Consider the following 19814-nt stretch of genomic DNA (forward strand, 5'->3'; position numbering starts at 1 on the left):
TGCAGTGGCACTGCAATGACGTGGCATGGTGGTGCGCTGGCGCGGTGGCGATGGTGTAGTGGCACTGCGATGACATGGCGTGGTGGTGCGCTGGTGTGGTGGTGATGGCGCAGTGGCACTGCGATGACATGGCGTGGTGGTGCAGTGCCACTGCAATGACGTGGCGTGATGGTGCGCTGGCGTGGTGGCGATGGTGCAGTGGCACTGCGATGACATGGCGTGGTGGTGCAGTGGCACTGCAATGACGTGGCATGGTGGTGCGCTGGCGTGGTGGCGATGGTGTAGTGGCACTGTGATGACATGGCGTGGTGGTGCGCTGGCGTGGTGGCGATGGTGCAGTGGCAGTGCAATGACATGGCGTGGTGGTGCAGTGACACTGCAATGATGTGGCGTGATGGTGCTCTGGCGTGGTGGCGATGGTGCAGTGGCACTGCGATGACGTGGCGTGGTGGTGCGCTGGCGTGGTGGCGATGGTGCAGTGGCACTGCAACGACGTGGTGTGATGGTGCGCTGGCGTGGTGGCGATGGTGCAGTGGCACTGCAATGACATGGCATGGTGGCGCAGTGGCACTGCAATGACGTGGCGGTGAGCTGGCGTGGTGGCGATGGTGCAGTGGCACTGCGATGACGTGGCGTGATGGTGCAGTGGCACTGCAATGACGTGGCGTGATGGTGCAGTGGCACTGCAATGACGTGGCGTGGTGGTGCGCTGGCATGGTGGCGATGGTGCAGTGGCACTGCGATGACGTGGCGTGGTGGTGCAGTGGCACTGCAACGACGTGGTGTGATGGTGCGCTGGCGTGGTGGCAATGGTGCAGTGGGACTGCGATGACATGGCGTGGTGGTGCAGTGGCACTGCAATGACGTGGTGTGATGGTGCGCTGGCGTGGTGGCGATGGTACAGTGGCACTGCAATGACATGGCGTGGTGGTGCAGTGGCACTGCAATGACGTGGCGGCGATGGTGCAGTGGCACTGCAATGACGTGGCGGCGATGGTGCAGTGGCACTGCGATGACGTGGCGGCGATGGTGCAGTGGCACTGCGATGACGTGGCGTGATGGTGCGCTGGCGTGGTGGCGATGGTGCAGTGGCACTGCGATGACGTGGTGGTGCAGTGGCACTGCGATGACGTGGCGTGGTGGTGCAGTGGCATGGTGGCGATGGTGCAGTGGCACTGCGATGACGTGGCGTGGTGGTGCAGTGGCACTGCGATGGCGTGGTGGCGATGGTGCAGTGGCACTGCGATGACGTGGCGTGGTGGTGCAGTGGCACTGCGATGACGTGGCGGCGATGGTGCAGTGGCACTGCAATGACGTGGCGGCGATGGTGCAGTGGCACTGCAATGACGTGGCGTGATGGTGCGCTGGCGTGGTGGCGATGGTGCAGTGGCACTGCGATGACGTGGTGGTGCAGTGGCACTGCGATGACGTGGCGTGGTGGTGCAGTGGCACTGCGATGACGTGGCGTGGTGGTGCGCTGGCATGGTGGCGATGGTGCAGTGGCACTGCGATGACGTGGCGTGGTGGTGCAGTGGCACTGCGATGGCGTGGTGGCGATGGTGCAGTGGCACTGCGATGACGTGGCGTGGTGGTGCAGTGGCACTGCAATGGCGTGGTGGCGATGGTGCAGTGGCACTGCGATGACGTGGCGTGGTGGTGCAGTGACCTGACGCGATGACGGTGCGCTGCCGTGTCGTGCCAGGCCTGGGCCGAAGACTCCCTCCCCGGGCTGAGACCCCGCACGCTCGTTTCAGGGAGGGCCCCGGGGGGGCGTGGCCGGCGGCGGGCGGCACCAATGGGAAGGAAGCGGGAGGGCGGGGCCAGCCGGGGGGGCGGGGGCGGTTCCGCGAACAAAGAGCGAGCGGCCGGGCTGGCGGCGCGGAGCTCGCGCGGGAGGGAGCCGCTCACCTGGGCCGAGCCGGAGCCGGCACCGCCATGCGGGGGAGGGCGCCGCCCGGGAGCAGCGCGGGCCCGGCCGCCTGATTCGGGGGAGCCAGCGCGAGAGAGCGGAGCCGGCGGCGCTTCCTTCCCGCCCATGGCAGCCCCAGGCGGCGGCTGCGGGTGAGGCGGGGGCCGCGGCTCGGGTCTCGGAGGCAGCGGTCGGCAGGGCCGGGCATGGCGGGGGTCAGCTACTCGCCGCCCTGGTGGGTGAGTCTCCTGCACCGCCTGCCGCACGTCAGCCTGCGCTGGGAGGCCGCCAGCGCCGACTTCCGCCCGGAGGACGCCGAGTACCAGCAGGTGAGGGGCCGCCTGAGGGGGCCGGGTCTCGTCAGTTTCTCCTCCGACGCCCCCCGGCTTGGCGTGCGCTGCGCCCCTCTCCCACGGGGTAGATCCACCGGCTGGGGGGGGAGAGAGAGTCTGCCCTGCCCTGCCCTGCCCCGCCCCTCCCACGGGGTAGATCCACCGGGGGGGGGGAGAGAGTCTGTCCTGCCCTGCCCCTCCCACGGGGTAGATCCACCGGGGGGGGAGAGAGAGAGCCTGTCCTGCCCCGCCCCGCCCACGGGGTAGATCCACGGGGGGGGAGAGAGAGAGCCTGTCCTGCCCTGCCCCTCCCACGGGGTAGATCCACCGGGGGGGGGGAGAGTCTGTCCTGCCCTGCCCCTCCCACGGGGTAGATCCACCGGGGGGGGGGGGAAGAGTCTGCCCTGCCCCTCCCACGGGGTAGATCCACCGGGGGGGGGGGGAAGAGTCTGCCCTGCCCCGCCCCGCCCACGGGGTTGATCCACGGGGGGGGGGGGGAGAGAGAGTCTGCCCTGCCCCGCCCCGCCCACGGGGTAGATCCACGGGGGGGGGGAGGAGAGAGAGTCTGCCCTGCCCTGCCCCACCCCGCCCACCGGGTTAGATCAGCCATGGGGCAGGTTGCCCTCTCTGACTGTAGTCTATAATACATCTTTTCAGTATTTTCTCTCTCTTCCTCCCCCCTCCCCCCCCCACCAGGAGAGAGGCAGGAAATTATTTAGCCCCTGGAACAATAGCACAAACCCTGAGCTCCTTTGAGAGCATCCGAAGCCTTCCTTCCTCTGGGGGAGGGTAAAACACCAGCCCCTTGGGCCCAGCTGCCAAATAGGGATGTGGCTCTTAGGGCTGGAAAAGGTAACGCTGCCACAGGCTGAGCTGTCCAGGTGAGGCACAGGCGCTGCCTTCTGCCCTGTGGCTGAATGATAAGTACTTGGCTTTCCTAACCGCTGTGCTGCCACTTAGTACAAAATATCCCATCGTACATAGGATTGGAGTGGTGGTTCAGATAGCTCAGCACCCTGCCTTTGCTGGGACTCAGTGAAATGTTCAGTGTCTCTTTCTGAAGCCAGCTAAAATGCTTGGTAGACAGAAGGAGTAGTAGCTACATAGGACCAAGTGTGTGAGGAGATGCTGGCAGAATACTTGTGTCCTTTACGTTGCTTAACGTGTACTTGGGTGACTTGCTGTCTAATTAGAATGATGGTGGAGTGGATCTGTGTATTCTAACATCTGTGTTCTCTGCTGCCATCTTAGACTGGAGCTGCAGTGATTCTACTGCCTTGTTGTGCCACGCTCTTTGGCTTTGAAAACACCATTTTGCTACACTGAATATACTTAGTTCTGTAGGGCACCACAATACCATAATGCATAAATGGGAAGGCATCTAAGCAGTGCTTACATACTGTAAAGAGATACTGCTAGCTAAAAGATTCCTATAGTATCTTTGTTTTTAAGCTTCAGATTGCAGAATTGATTATAGCAAAAACTGTTCTTGGATCTCTCTTTATTTAATAATTAATAATAAAAAAAGTGGGTAGGTGACTACAAAAATCTCTATGAATCTGAGAGCAAAATTATCCTCTGATCTTCAACCTTGGTCTTTCTCATCTTAACTCATCTGAATTTCCTTGGTATGAGGGGAAATCAAGATGTGCAGTGTTTGTGAGGTTTTTTTTTTAAACAAACCCCAAAACTACATATGTCCAATGGTTTTAGCTTGCTTCTGTGGACTGAGGTAGTTGCCTCCTGTAGTGAAACAAGGAGAGTGAGGTATTGAAGAGGAGAAACAAAAGTGTAGGATGGGGAAAACTGTTCTTGAATTATGAAAGAAACACAGTAGTCAGTCACTCAATATATATCTGATATGCTTGTGTTTTTAATAGTTTAAAATAGAAGTACTATTTCAAGTTCGGTATGCTCTGTATACGTTATAAAATACTCTCTCACAGTAGTTCTGTTGAGACTTAGTGTTACAGTGAAGTCTTGGGGTTGGTAAGCCTCCTGTTGTTCCTGCCTTGCACAGTTGCAAAAAGTGTGTGCTAGTTAAGGACTTGTTTTTGCCATTGCTGTATGGCTATTTTAACTCTAGCCAGAAATCGAGGGTGTAAGTTGTGTGTGTTTTGAATGTCAACCCTGCCTATTTCAGTGTTGTTTATGTATAGCGCATAACCTCTGCAGCTCCATGAACAAATGTAAAGATAGTAGCAATATTCCATCCTTTTGCTGACTCTGAATGAAGATGCTCTGATTCTGGAAATGGAAAGACATGTCAAGGATTTGTGTGCATGTGTGCAAAGCATAATATAATACAATAAAACTAGAAAGTGTAACCTGATGGTCAAAGTAACATTGCAATCACTTCCTTCCTCCTGGTTTGAATGCTTGTTTTGTCAGTATTTTGAGCATGAATTTGAATATCCTTTTTGCTCCATTTACAGTTCATGCAGACCTATCTTTTTTTTTTTTTTTTTTCCTGCTAAATACAACACAAGTAACTTAACGTGCTCCGTTCTTCATGCACTTTAAGTACTTAAAATATAGGCACTTCTGTTTAAACTGGTTCTTGGAATTTGCACCCAAAAAAAATTCTCTGAGCATATGGTGATGGTGCATTTTCCCCTGCCCCCTAGCTTTCAGTACCTAGAAAGGTAGTTTTTCCTATATTAAATGTAAGCATGCAGTGTAGCAGCTTGTAGTTCTATCAGTGTCCTTGATTGCACTCTACTGAGCTAACTGGAACTGACGGTAATGCTGGAGACTTCATAGGTGCACTCTATCCTTTCCCTCTCCTATCTTTAGTAAGGAGGGACGGGAGAATATGCTTTTATTGGTCTTCTGAGAATTGTCAAGCCACTAGATAGTTAGACCCTTGTCATGAGCTGATATCCACACACTTACCAACAGGGCTTCTGAGTAAATCAGAATTGGAATGGAAATACTTTCTTAAGGAAATGGCATCCTGTTCCTTCATCAGTCTTGGGGGTGGGGGGGAAGGATATTTTCAGTTCCCCAAAATAGACTAATAAAGAGAGGTTTCAGAGTAGCAGCCGTGTTAATCTCTAAGGTGCCACAAGTACTCCTTTTTCTTTTTACGAATACAGACGAACAAATTTATTTACGCATAAGCTTCCGTGAGAACTCACGAAAGCTTATGCGTAAATAAATTTGTTCGTCTAAGGTGCCACAGGTACTCCTTTTCTTTTTGACTAATAAAGATGGTGATCTTGAAAGCGGTGATCTTGAAAGCTGTTCTCTTGTATTCATGCATTTCCTGTATCATCCAAATATGAACTTTGAAATGCAACCGTTCTGTGCTATGTTACAGTAGCCATTAAACATAGTACCAGTATTGATTTAGCCTCTGCTTTTAAGTGTAGTATGGCTTTTTTTTTTCTTTCTCCCAGGTGGATTGGCAAGATCAAATAGGTCTTTCCATGATTAGTGTAATGAGTAAGACACCATTTAGCGCAATGGAAGCTATTTGATGTCTGCTGAAACCAGTGTAATGCTCGTGTGGTTTTAAGTTGAACCCGTTCTGCTTGTCTTTGAGGTCTGAATCCTTCCTGTGTCTATTGGGACCCTAGTGTGTGCACATGTGGAGCTTGTAATTGGTAGCTCTGTTCTGCATGTAATAAGACAGTGCTGTCCTGTGTCTCTGCTTATTTGCCTGGAGATAACTGTGACCAGTTGTGTTCTAGTAACTAGGACTACATCCTTTTTGTCTGAGAACATGAGGGATCCTTATGGCAACAGTGTGACTGTCTGTCTCAACTGGAGGGGGTGTGTGTATGGCTATACCCTTTTGTTGGCTGTTGAGGGCCTCTAAACCTGTGGTGTTGGCTTTTTGTGCGCTCCTACCTTCTGTCACTATATGTTCAACTGACAGGTTAGAACAGGCTGTGTCGGAAGAGGAGAATGGGCCCTCCAGGGTGGATTAGGTTGGTTATTCTTGAAGAGGTTCTCATTTTCTCTTCTGGTGTTACTACCTTAAGTCCAAAGTGAGGCTTTAAATGCTTCACATCAGTTATAGCAAGTTGTGTCTCCCTCCATAGAAAGAGTGGAGTAGGTAACTAGGGGAGAAGAGGAAAGGAGACAGTAGTTGTGCAACTGCTAACTAGATTAGGATGAAGGAAGAGGTTTCCCTCTGTTTCTGGGGGTAGAGGGACTCTGCTTTCATGTTTCTGGTTTCCATGTGTTGCTTTGAGGGTTGCATCTACTGAAATCACTCTCTAGAGCAGGGGTTCTCGCAACAAATTTTTGGGTGGCCTCAGAGTGCAGCCACCAACTCTTGCTGGTGGCCACTCTGACAATTTTTGCAAAAATACTTTAACTTTAGGAAAAACAAATAAATGACACATGTCCAAATCCTTATAATTGATGTAGGGCTTTTGCAGACTGAATTTTAAGAAGTACAGTTTTCTAGTCATTATTGGACCTAAACAGAATAGAAACACAAGGTGCTTTGAAGGTGTGTGTGGGTTTTGTTGTTGTTTTTAGACTTACTAGCTAGCAAGTCTGCTGTGAAAAGTGACATTTTTGTATAATTGTTAATATCACTTTTCACAGCAGATTTACTCAGCTCCAGCAAGCTGGGGGACAAATTAAGCCCTGGATGGGGGGCCAAGAGGTGATAGGGGGCTAGATGAGAGGCAGCGGGAGATGGGGGAGGTGAACCAAGAGCGAGAGCCTGGGGCCCTAGTGCACAGATGGGGACTGGAGGAGGCTGTGAGAGCCAGGGGTGATGTGCGGGGGGTGAGCCTGTGGCTGGGGGATGGAGCCTGCTGCTGCACAGCTGGAGCCTGTTGCCCACCTCCCCAGGGCTTAAGCCTGAAGCCCCAGCCCCATGGGGGACTCGTGCTGGCTGCCTACTCCTACAGTGTTTGTGGCTGCAGGAGGGGACCAAGACCAGCCCCTGCTGGTGGCCCTGAGGGAGGGTTACTCCCTGCCCCCCCCCCCATCATTACCCAAAAGGCTGTGGCTGCAAGAAAAGCCCCTGATGGCCGCATTTGAGAAATGCTGCTCTGGGGCATCTTCTCAGATAGACCAGGTCACTCCCTCCCCCTTGCATGGATCAGTGGGATAGAACAGTTATATCTTGAGTTATAAGCAGTTGTTTCAGCTGTATCCTCCTCCTGAGTCATACTGTAATGTTCCTTTAAAGCTTATTTTGCAGTAAGTCATAAGGTGGAAATGGAACCAAGCCTATGTTGCTTTTGAAGCACAGTACTATCTCAAGTTCCTATGCTTTTTACTGTCTTAAATTTCCAGGAAATGTTCATATCAGTGCTGTCAAATTACCTTTGGATCCAGCCCACCAGATCAGTAAGGTTTCTTTGCAGCTTGTGCTATTGTCCCTGACTAAAGCAATTTAGGAATGTAAAAGGTCTTAATTTATTTGCCCAGGTGACCTGAGTGTTGTGCCACCCAATTTATGGTGCTGAGAGTAGAGCTTGCCAGAAGCCTCTTTCAGGAATGTGATTCCTGATGGAAGGATGAGCTGAAGTCCTAAGAGGCTTTTTAACACAGCAGAGCTGTTCCTAATGGGTTGTCCTAGGAGTGACTGCTGCTTGGTACTGAAACTTCCCTTTTGATGGTGTTAATAGTAGTTGTTAACGTATTTTACTATAACTGTTCTTAACTCTTGTAAGCACTTGGATGTGTGGTGTTTTATAAATAGACTTGGAAGGATTAGATTTTGATTGGTAATGTTGGCAAACATGGATTTCACCACACATGCACATGCTGACATATTTCCATTGATTGAAATTTATAAGTAGGCAACATAAGAAAAATGCTACTTGAGAACTAATTAGAATTTGATTTAAGTAGATTTACTTTCTATATTTTTGACATGAGATGTTGACAATTTGTGTATTTTAACAGTTACAAAGCTTTAATTTTTTGAATCTCAATGTCTACTAGTGTTTAATATTGTCTGACTGCTCTATAATTTCTGACAACTTTGAACATTAAAATTTATTTAGCATTTATCAATTAAGAAGTCTGCTAAGCCTATATATGGACAAATAAGGGCTATGAAAGCTTACTCACAGCTTTATCTGTGTGCCTTAGTCATGACCTCAATTTAGGTCTTGCAGAAAGCTGATAAAACATCTCTGAATCGCTGCAAAATGGCGAAGTCCTCTGGAGTCTCTTTTATACACTAGACCCATTTCACTTGTGACTAGATTATTTTGCACCTCTAGAGCACTTTGTTCCAAAGGTATCTAACTACAGCATCATAGGCTTTGTCTAAACTGTTTTTCCCCCCCCCCCCTTAAATTCCACTATTACGCCCCTCTGGAAAGGGGCTAGAATAGACAGCAATTGTGGTGAGGCCTAGAATAGACAAAGTACAGGCAGCCTCTGGCATCTGAATAGTCATGTCACTTACACCTGCTCTGAACAAGGTTAGTTGACATGTTGATTAAACCATTGGTAGCTGGTTTATGCCATTCTTTCCGCCACTGGTGGAGTTGAAGTGATGGTGGCACTGGGTCTACACTAGACTAATTCTCACCATTGGGGGCAATCCCTACTGTGATGTCCCCTAGCTGTTCCCTTGGGTATACCTCCTCCTCTACCAGAGCTCTTCTGTTGTAGTACCATCTCTCAACTCTGCTAGTTAGGCTAGTGATCAGCTTGCTGTACTGTGATTCTGGAGATGAAGGACTAGCTTGGTGCTACGTTAAATTCCACTAATACTTCACTTTGGTTTGTAGACTTCAGTTTAGTGCATGGTTTTTGTGTAGATTTGGGGAGGAAGTTCAGCAAGACTGATTCCATCTGGTACTTTCTGGCTCTACAAGGTCCTTGCCCTACATGTAAAATTTTTTTTATTTTTTATTGAGTATTTCTTGGATGGAAAAACTCAGTACAGACTAAGCTGCCAAAGAACTTGGATTAGAGACAATGTTGTAGAACTTCCTCTACTGTACTGGTGTCTCACTCCAATACTGAAACCCAAGAGCATTTCTGTAAATTCAAAACACGTGGAGTTGGATGATGTGTTCTGCTCCAGTTACCAGTTGGCTCAAAATAATAGGGTGATCTTTCTCTTTTGGATGGGTTAGTCTTGAAGTTTCTTTCAAGGCTAAATGGCCTATTTTTTCAGGTCAGGTCTGCTAGCCTGAGATAGCATTAATTCTTTTTTATAGTATCAGGAGAGGCTGGGTTGTGGGAGGTTTCTGAGTAGCAGCCGTGTTAGTCTGTATCAGCAAAAAGAGCAGGAGTACTTGTGGCACCTTAGAGTGTCCTTGAGAGTCCGTTGTTGCTCTCCAGTGAAGCTAAAGTTGCATTTAGGTCTCTCAAATTGGTGATGCCTCCCCCAGTTTCCCATGGCCTAAAATTGAGTAGCTATTATGCCTCCGTCAGCAAATGGATATTGCAGCCTGACCTTGTCATTCTTTGTTCAGACAGGGGTGTGGAGGTGGCAGCATGGTGTAGCAACATAACGTACTCCAAAATGCGAACACTTTATTTTAAGTCTCTCTAGCAAACCATGCAAGTGGAGTTTGTGTGGACTGTGCCTTTAGCCGGGTAGCAACATCTGGTATATAGGCAGGAGAAAGTGAACTCTTGCCAGCTTTCTGTTTGCAGGGTCGCTTGCTCACTGATCCAGGCTGCACTGCTGCATTTTCGGTTAGTCCCCTGAGAACTGTCTGTCTGTTGCTGGAAACAACAAACTTCTGATTAGAGGGTAAGCTAATCAGAACAACAGTTGCTGAGAAAATGCATCATTTTAGTAGACCATGGTGCATGCAAATGGCTACTTGGCTAGAGGAAGGTCTAACTCTTGGCCATCTCATCAAGGCAGAATGTGGGATTAATTTTAACTTTAGTCTGGAGAATGCACATTCTCTTGCCAGTGCTGTTGATCTCTGGTTTTAGGAAATCTTTACAGAGCATGTGTCTGTTAGACAGTATCCTGCTGGGTCTTAGCTGGAATAAAAACCTAAGTTAAAAGCATTAGAAGTCAAATCAGCTGATCAGCCATTGGCATTTTGACGCTGCTGCTTGTAAACTTTTTGTGTTCGTGTGGGGGGGGGGGCGGAGGGTGAGAGAACCTGGATTTGTGCTGGAAATGGCCCAACTTGATGATCACTTTAGATAAGCTATTACCAGCAGGACAGTGGGGTGGGAGGGGGTATTGTTTCATGGTCTCTGTGTGTGTGTATAATGTCTACTGCAGTTTCCATGGTATGCATCCGATGAAGTGAGCTGTAGCTCACGAAAGCTCATGCTCAAATAAATTGGTTAGTCTCTAAGGTGCCACAAGTACTCCTTTTCTTTTTGCTTGTAAACTGAAACCCTTTTTTTTCCCGCTGGAGAGACTCTTGCAGAATATGGTTGGTCAGGCTTTATAGCCTTGTACCTGTCTATCTGGTTTAGGTCAAATTTAAGGGTTAAATCTTTTTTTAAAAAATTCACAAGAAACTGATGCTTTATTTATAAATCCTTTAGTCGTGTTTCTGCACTGAGCTGCTTGCATTTGTCTTACCAGTTCTGTTTCCTTGCTGGAGTTTAAGTAGGTGGTTATGCCTATAGTGTAGGTGTAGTTCTTAAGCAGACAGCTGTCAAGTGTTGGAAGAGGGTGGTGTTGTTGGTATTAATTATTTGGGCTTCAAAATGCTGAGAGTTCCTGAAATGGTCTTCATTTGCTTGACCTGGTGAATTGAACATAGTGCACTTATCACTTGATTTTCTGTATACCTAGAAGGAATCATGCCTGTTGCTGTATGTGGGGGTGTGTGTGTGTGTGGTGCTGCTTTTTTAAATTTTTTTTATTTTTTTGATTGGGGAGACGTTGGGGGGGCAGTGTTGCTTATTGATATAAATCATCTCCGTTTTCAGATTGGAGTATGGATGGATATAAATATTCCAGTGTTTCGAGGTGGCCTTATTTCTCTCCCTCTTTCCCAGGGCAAAAACTGAGGATGTGGATAGTATTATATTAGGTGCAGCTCACAAACACAATTTCAAGTTGCCAGAGGACTCTTGAATCTAGCTTTGAAACTGACTTCTGGTGTCAGACGATGAGTGGATGGCAAGCAGAACTGATTCTGCTCTTCATCTTTTGCTGCTTTGTCTTTCTGTGGATGGCATTTTCTCGCCTTATGTCTTGTGCAAAGCCCTTGTTTAAATGCTAACTTTAAGCCAATAAATCAGCACAGTTTCAAGCAGAAGCTTGTATGGCATTTTTTAATAGACTGACTTTTGCATGCTGTGAGAGTGAGAAATTCTCACCCAGAAGAATATATCCCATTAGACATGACACTGGAGATTAAGGGTGGGAATCTAGGTGGCTTTGCCCTAATTAATCCACAGCTTTGAAATGTGTGTTAAGGAGCTGTGTACAAGGATTAATTTCTTCCTTCCTTGTCCCTTATTACTAATGCTTGGGGTCATAGATTTCCTTTTGAATATTGTAAACATAGAGGATTAAGTCTAGTAGCTTCCTTTTCATTACCTGTGTGCAAAAGGTAAGGTCCTGAATTACTGTCTTGTGCTGCCTGTGTTGTGGTGGAGCTTGCAGTAGTGTGCTGTATGTCATTCCAGTCCTGGAGTCCATCAGAAATTACAAATGGCTATGGCTAGTGGGGAAGGAAGATAGACTTGAAGGCCAAGGGTGTAGTAATGTTGGCTGAGAAACCTATTAGTGCTCCTTAAATTGAGATACAGTCAGTTATGGCTGAGGAGGATTGTGGGTGACTAATTTCTACAAAGGGCATAAGAATGAGGTCTTGATAGCTGCTAGGTCCCCTGCCCCCATTCTTGTTTTCCTGTTGGGTATTCTAGTATTAAGTGGAAGTTGCAATCTCCAGTCCTGCAGCTTGGGTGGGTTTTCTAGTAACGGTGATTTGAAATACGGAGGAGCATGGCACAATGTGCCTGGGTTTGTGCAGGTTTTGGTTCCTTAGATATCCAAACATCTGAGCTTCGGATTGGGTTTTTAACTACTCTGGAAATATCAGGAATGTGGAATCTTGTCTTGCCTTCCCCATCTTTCTGAAGTTCTCCTTAAAAAGACCCATATGTGAACTGGAGGCTCTCTGCCCTTCACTGAAGAGAGAGGGAGAGGTTATTATCCAGCAGTTGGTTTAGCTCTGAGTTTGACCTATGAGCAAAACTCAGTTTGACTAAAAATTGGCTTCCCCTTAAGTCAGATTTCACTCAGTGTTTGATGTCCTCTTATTGGACACATCTTATTACTATTTCTGCATAAGATCTTGGGGTTGGTGACTTCCTGTCTTCAGTTTCCACACTGCAGAGTGTACAAGGTACTGGTGCTCCACACAGGACCAGAAGAGAAGTCACTTCAGCACTGTGATAGATGGGGAGTGTCACAGTTCAGGGCAACTGCAAATGTAGTTCCCCCTCAGTTGCCCAACAAAGGCACCCGCTCTCAGGCTTCCAGCTTCCCAGCTGTTGCCTTTCTGGAAGTAGACCTGTGCGCCTCTCCCTTCTGACTGGAGTGTTTCCAGGCTATACAGTTCCCTGCCTTCACTGTCCATCACAGCACACACAAGTTGCCCAAGGACACTGCCTGTTTTCTCTTCAGAGATGGTCAACAGGTGTAGTTCCTTCCATTACAAGATACCCCACGTGCTGCTTGTGCAAGACTACTTTATTTTTAAGGTAAATAGCATGACAGAGAATTTTTAACCATTAAAAGAAGCAACATGTCTGCTAATACGCTTACCAGAGTTCACCCTCATGTAGATGCTAGCAGGAACAGTCCTGCAACCAACTCATTTAACGGGCTTCCTTGCAGTTACCAGTCCAGTTCAGAACAAGTACTCAGTCTTATGGGACCTCAGTATGCCCAGCCCTTTTCAACACTAGCCAAAGCACTGGGACCCTCCCTGGACCAGAGGACCTGTCCAGTTGCTGGATCAGGAAGGCCATGAGTCTCTCCTTTTTCACAGGCTGTGTGTCACGTTCTGTCTGCTACAACCCACAGGCTTCAGGTGACCTAACTGCCTTCCTCCCCACAAGAAAACCTCTGCTAACTTGTGCTTAATGCTGCAAGGATACTTTTGCTGCCAAAAACTTATATGTTGTTAACTTTCATGTTTTAAATACTGAGCTCTAAGAAGCCCAGTTCAGATTCTTGCTCCAATTTCTACTTTTATTTAAGTGTTGGGATACAGTGATATGAAGCCAGGTGGATAGCACGGATGCATTACAATAAGATCTTTTTGTGATTATGCGGTGGGACGTTTGAATGGTGCTGACACTGATGCAAATGGCACATTATCTGTGTTCATCAGCTATAACAAGTCAGAGCTGCTAGCTTGATTTTTTTTTTTTCTTTCAAAGAAACATGATTTGCATGTTTTGAAAACAATGAAGAGGCTTTAAGGGTTCATTCAGGTAAGTGCCCCTTCAATAAACCGAACACTGAATCCGGTTAATGCTGTCCAATACTTAGTATTGCAATGATTATTTATAGGTTCACATGAATCAACATCTCATTCAAATTAGACAACTGTCAACTCCAGTTGAATAATCTGAGTAGCAGTTATTGATATGATCCCAAATGCGAATGTTATGCAGATTGCCCTAGCTGGTGCAATAGGGGATATTCCTCAAGTTTTATGTTGGAGCGGGTCCTTTGGTGAGGCATGGAGACTAGGGATGAGGAATAATACTTCTTCCTGGGTTACCAAATCATGCCTAGGAGTGCACATCTAATTTCTCATCTTCTAGAAATGTGGTATGGAAGTTTCATTCAGTTAGTGTATAAGCCATTCTTATGGGATGGACTAATATTGATGTTCGTTTGTCCCTGCTGTGTGCACAGAGCACTCCTTTTGGCCTCCAAAATGCTGCTGGTCATGCATACTGCATAGACCTTTAACAAGCAAGCCTTCCATTCAAAGTTGGAGTTGAAGTTGAATTTCATTCTGAAGTTTTAAGTTGAAGCAATTCAACTTCTCTTAACTAATAGTGCTTCCTCATGGGAGAGGTTCACCTGAACACTTATTGGCCTACATGTACAATGTGATGCTTGTTCAGACAGAGTGTATGTATGTGAGAGAGAGAAGCACCAAAACCACAAAAGTGGTTATGCTAAAACTGTGAACACATAGTTGCACTTGTAAATTCATGAATGATCCCAAACTGACTTGTTTAGATTAGCTAATTCTCTGTTGTCTGCCCCTTGAAGATTCATGATTTTAGTAAATTACAAACTATAAAAGCACATCTAATAGTGGGGCATGGGGTTATGATTTAAATATACCATCTGGTTGAAAGTATAAAGCAGCACTTCCCAACCGTGTGTGCATGCGAGCACACTTTTGCCTCAACCTCTTCCTTCCCTTTAATGATTTTTCCTACTGTCTTCCTCTTATTTGGATGTGTGCTTTGGTCATCATGGTGTTAGTGGCTTCTCCTCACCCCTAGTTCCTTGGTAGGTTACTGTGTAGGCACTAGCTGCTATACATGGAATTCTGGTATGGTTTCCTAGAAGGTTGAGTGCCCTGGTAAACAAAAGCGGCTTGCTGATGTTGATATTAATAGGTATTTGCATCTTGGCTGAGCAGATAGTAAAGTGCTGATGTTTGAACCACATGCTTTCACTGACTGAGGTCTGTAGAAGTAATGCAGATTGGAACTGCTGGCCTGTCCTCTGTTGCATTCAACTAGCTTGCAGTTCATAAAGAACTATAAAACTTTCTTTTCCCCTCCTTCCTTGCCTTCTTCCCCCCACCCCCCTTCAGAATCCTTCATCTTTAAAGATAGACTGACTTTCTTGTGGGTGAATGTGACTATGGTCTGGTTGGTTGGGTCACAGAAACCCCCTTGGGACTGCCACCTGATGTGCTGAGACTACCTCTAAACCCGTTTTCCCTGGCAGCTTGGGACTTCAATGCCCTGCCTGGTTGTTCCAGACACACTAGCCTGCTACAAACACAGGCCCAGGTCTGATCCACGTCCCCCAAAAGCTGCAGGCTTAATTGAAAACAGCTTAAGCAGTGCTCCTGTCTCCAACACCCAGATATCCAGTTCCCAATGGGAGCCAAATCAGTTTTACCCTGTATAAAGACAGGTTTCAGAGTAACAGCCATGTTAGTCTGTATTTGCAAAAAGTAAAGGAGTACTTGTGGCACCTTAGAGACTAACCAATTTATTTGAGCTGTAGCTCATGAAAGCTTATGCTCAAATAAATTGGTTAGTCTCTAAGGTGCCACAAGTCCTCCTTTTCTTTTCACTCTGTATAAAGCTTATACAGGGTAAATTCATAAATTGTTCACCCTCTATAACACTGATAGAGAGATGCACAGCTGTTTGCTCCACTAGGGATTAATTACTTGGTCTGGGTTAGTTAACAAGTAAAAAGTGATTTTATTAAATATTAAAAAGTAGGATTTAAGTGGTTCCAAGTAATAACAGACAGAACAAAGTAAGTTACCAAGCAAAATAAAATGAAACACAAGTCTAAGCCTAATACAGTAAGAAACTAAATGCAGGTAAATCTCACCCTCAGATGTTCCAATAACCTTCTTTTACAGACTAGACTTCCTCCTATTCTGATCTAGCAATCACTCACACCCCTGTAGTTATTGTCCTTTGTTCCAGTTTCTTTCAGGCATCTCTTTGGGGTGGAGAGGCTATTTCTTGAGCCTGCTGAAGACAAAATGGAGGGAATTCCAGGGGCTTATATAGTCTCTCTCTTGTGGGTGGAAACCCCTCTCTCCCCCCTGTGTAGAATCACCACTACAAGATGGAGTTTTGGAGTCACATGGGCAAGTCACATGTCTATGAATGATTCAGCTTTTTGCAGGCCTACGCCACTGTTTACATGTTAGTTTGAACCTAAGGAAAGCTTAGATGTGGATTGGCGTCTCCCAAGGTCCATTGTTAGCGAAGTACTCCCAATTACTTGAATAACCCCTTCAATCTGTTGACCAAATCTGCCCTATGTGCTTCTTACAACAAACATTCTAAATACAAGCCTAAAGCCAACGCTCATAACTTCAGATATTAAAATGATACATGCATATGACTAGGATGAATAAAAGCAGTAGAACATAACCTTTGCAAAGATATGTTACATGGCATATCTAGTATAAAACATATTCCAGTTATGTCATATTTACACTCATAAGCATATTTCTATAAAGCATTATGGGGTGCAACATCACATATGGCAAGAGGATTTTGGTGTATATTGCTTTTGCAGGCAGGCTCAGTCAGAGGAAGGGTGGGATATGACTGGCCTCCTGCTCTTCCCTCCCCCTTGTACTGCTGCCAGGAAATGCTGAGAAAGTTGAGAGTAATAGAATTCATGAAACTCAAGCTGTGCTTTAGGAGAAATCTGTTTTCAATTTCTGCCCGTTCTCTGTGAGCCTCAAGCTGAACTGAAATTGTTAAAGTTGGGTGGGGGAAGGGTATCAAATGAATGAAAGTAGCAAAGTCAGCATTCTGGAGTGCCTATTACACAGTATCTAGCTGCTTCTGCTGCTCTGTATTCAAAGGCTGCTGGTATGTGTTTTGTAACAGCTTCACAACGCATTTGTATTCAGCTGCATAAAAGGTGTTGGCATTCCCCTGCCACGTTTGATCTGACTGTCAGTGGTCTGAGTGACAGTGTCTAGGGCGTGTCAACCAGAGTGTGATGGGGAACATATCTTGCTGTTGGCATCTGTTTTTTCCCCAGACTCTCCTCCTGTAGTGTCCTTTCAGCACCCTGATTATTAAGGGTGAGAGCTACAATGATAACTAGAAAACCATTGGGGAAATCCTTTGGCTCTTTGCTCCCTCGCAAAGAGCATGCATATAAATATTTGTGTGTGTGGTGGTTCAAATTAAACAGCACAGCATGTGTGCCAATGCCTAGGAACACTGAAGGTTTGATCCAGGCTTTTAATCAGATTTGACTTAGCTTTAAAAGTAAATAATTCTAGCTGTGTATAGAAACTAAGGAAGAGACTGGGAGTGGTTGGTGACTGACCTCTGATGACCTCTTGCCTCCTGACACTGAGTAGTAGCAGAAAGAGCAAAGGGTGGAGTACCTTCAAACAAGTCTTTCATGGGATGTGCAATCAGCTAGTCCTCAAATATAAACCCAAGGGACTTTAACATTTTTTTCCTACTTAGAGTAAAAATCATCTGCCAAGTTTGGTGCTGACAGTTATAGCTATAACTTTTAGTTGCCTTCTATAAGAAGGTTCCCAACAATGGGAGTAACAACTTAGTGTAGAAAAGTTTCAGAGTAATAGCCGTGTTAGGCTGTATTCACAAAAAGAAAAGGAGTAATGGTGGCACCTTAGAGACTAACCAATTTATTTGAGCATGAGCTTTCGTGAGCTACAGCTCACTTCATCAGATGTAGAAAAGTGTAGAAAAGGTGTTGTCCTGATTGACTTTAAAAGTGAGTGTTTTACTCTGAGGTGGAAGAGTGGCTGGCTGGATTTTTAACTTCTCATCCAGTTACAGTACAGATGGTAGCTACTTGATTCCTTTCCCTATAGAGGAAGCAAATGCAAAACAATGGGACTGTTCTGACTGCCCTCTAAACTAGCATTGGCAGCCTCTCTACTAATGCTACTTTGATTAGAGAAGGATCTGTGGGAAATGTTAGGAAGATCAGCTGTGCGGACAATACCGAAGTGATATCTGGTCATTGTTCTATTCAGACAAATCTGATAAATAGGCCTATTCGTGCCTTAAGTGCAGGAAGTCTATTGTGAAATCTGGTAATACTCTGGGAATGGGTGGTGCGGAGACGCTACAAAACTCATTATGGATGGAAATGTCTGAACAAAAATCAGTTGTTAGAATGTTGACATTCCCCTGAAACTTTAGTTCTATTACAGTGGTCAACTTGGTTATTTAGTCCCATGTATCTTTGCCCAAGCAGAGTGGAAAGCAACGAGAGCACAGATAGCGAGAACTGTTTTTGTTTTGTTCCTGATTTAGTAGAGTATCAACTTGGATAAGAGCATGTTTTGTTTTGTTTTAAGAAAGGCTGCAGGACCTTGGCCAAAGATTTGTTTCCTCTGACCAGTCCATTTATTAATGTAATAAGGCTGCCCACTTCTGCAATCTCTTGTTGGACTACCACTAATTCAGAAGTCTGAGTAATTCACAGCTATGGGAGGTTACATTTTCTTTTTCAGTGTCTAAAACTGAGAATTCTCTGTGGAGCACTCCTAGACTGATCTAGGTCTAAGATTTTAGTGCACGTGTGGCGACTTCAATAACTTGACAAAGTGGACTCAATCCTACTAACTGTAGTGAGCAGCCTGAACACCACAATTTTAAAAGGTTAAAGTGATCACCTTTCATCCAGAAAGGACCACTGTGGACAGAATTCATGGTGGGCATGAGAGAGAGATTGGAATATCAAAAGTGATGGTTGATCACTGCAGGCATAGTATTTTAACAGGCTTGCCAATGAAACTAACTGCTGGTTTGAGCTTTTCTATCTTGTCCTTCTGCAAATTAAAGGAAAAATATATTTCAAACTTAGGCTCTTAGGAAAAGCATATTAAACTCTTTCACAGTCTAGGGCTTATCCTCAATATTAATCTAAAATATGTCCCGTCCCCTTGCTGTCGAGGCAGTTGTTGAATGGACGTCTGCTGCACCAGGATGGACGGATATGCTCCCAATGTGTGCATTTTGGAATGCAGCTCTAGAGCTGCAGTGTGAGCCTGTACAGAATGCTGGGAGCGTTCTACTGGGGCGTAAATAACAAGGTTGGACACTTGCTCTGGCTCTGCTGCTTTGTATTCATCCTGCTTCGCTTTAGCCTCTGCATTGCCTGCCAGACTTCTCTCCTGGGGCTGTGAGGGCTTCAGCTGTTGGATGCTGGGAGAAGCAGAGTGGTGAACTTGCTACTGATTTGAATTATATTCTTTTCTCTTCCTTTCTCCCTCCTGCCAGTATGAAATTCTTACCCAGAGAATTACTTGCCAGATCCATACACGAGGAAAGATTTGGTCTCCCCAACTCTTTTATCCTCGTCTGTGTTGGCCTGCACATTCTTGCATCCAGTGAAATACAGCTACCTGTAGAGAATTTCTAGAGCAGACAATCTTTTAGCCCCCAAGAAAACCTTATTTCAGTGCTGCTTCTGCACTACTGCTGTTATACCCATGTAATGGGCTCTTGTGAGCCATGGTATCTTTCTCTTCCTCCCCCTGTTGGTTAACCCATTTTTGAAACTTTCCCAGTACAGCAGAGAATTACAAAACCAATCCAAGCAGTGGTAATAGATCATTCAGAGGACAGCATTGAATCTGTTTTCAATCAACATTGACTAGGCCCTAGTCTTGTTCAGGACAAGTGACAGAAGCCATCGTCCAAGTATAGTCTTGGACTATCACTTGAAACCCAATTTCTAAATTAAAATGGGTGTCTTTCAGTCCGTCTTCCTGACAATACCCAGTTGGTGAAATAAATAGATAACCAATATCCTTACCAGTGTTTTATTAACCAGGCTCAAATAAAACTGGAATGTCAGAGTGACTTTCCCATGTTTTGCAAGCTGTCATAAAAATGCCTCTTCAGGAATGTACTGGCCTTATCTGTATCTCCTTTATTGTAATGTATTTAGTTAA

General features: G+C 46.1%; 1 protein-coding gene across 3 annotated transcripts in view; it reads left to right on the plus strand.

Moving 5' to 3' along the window:
* Nucleotides 1–1832: 1832 nt before the first annotated feature.
* Nucleotides 1833–19814, plus strand: part of TTYH3 (tweety family member 3) — a 95608-nt gene continuing 77626 nt past the window's right edge. For all 3 annotated transcript variants that reach the window (XR_012161099.1, XM_073361980.1, XM_073361979.1), the window contains exon 1: nucleotides 1833–2238. Coding sequence is in view for 2 of the 3 variants with exons in the window: in XM_073361980.1 (XP_073218081.1) it covers nucleotides 2116–2238 (123 nt within the window). In the remaining variant the exon portion in view is untranslated. The remainder of the gene's footprint in view (nucleotides 2239–19814) is intronic.

Source organism: Lepidochelys kempii, chromosome 10 (assembly GCF_965140265.1).
Source record: "Lepidochelys kempii isolate rLepKem1 chromosome 10, rLepKem1.hap2, whole genome shotgun sequence".
NCBI classification, from domain to species: Eukaryota; Metazoa; Chordata; order Testudines; family Cheloniidae; genus Lepidochelys; species Lepidochelys kempii.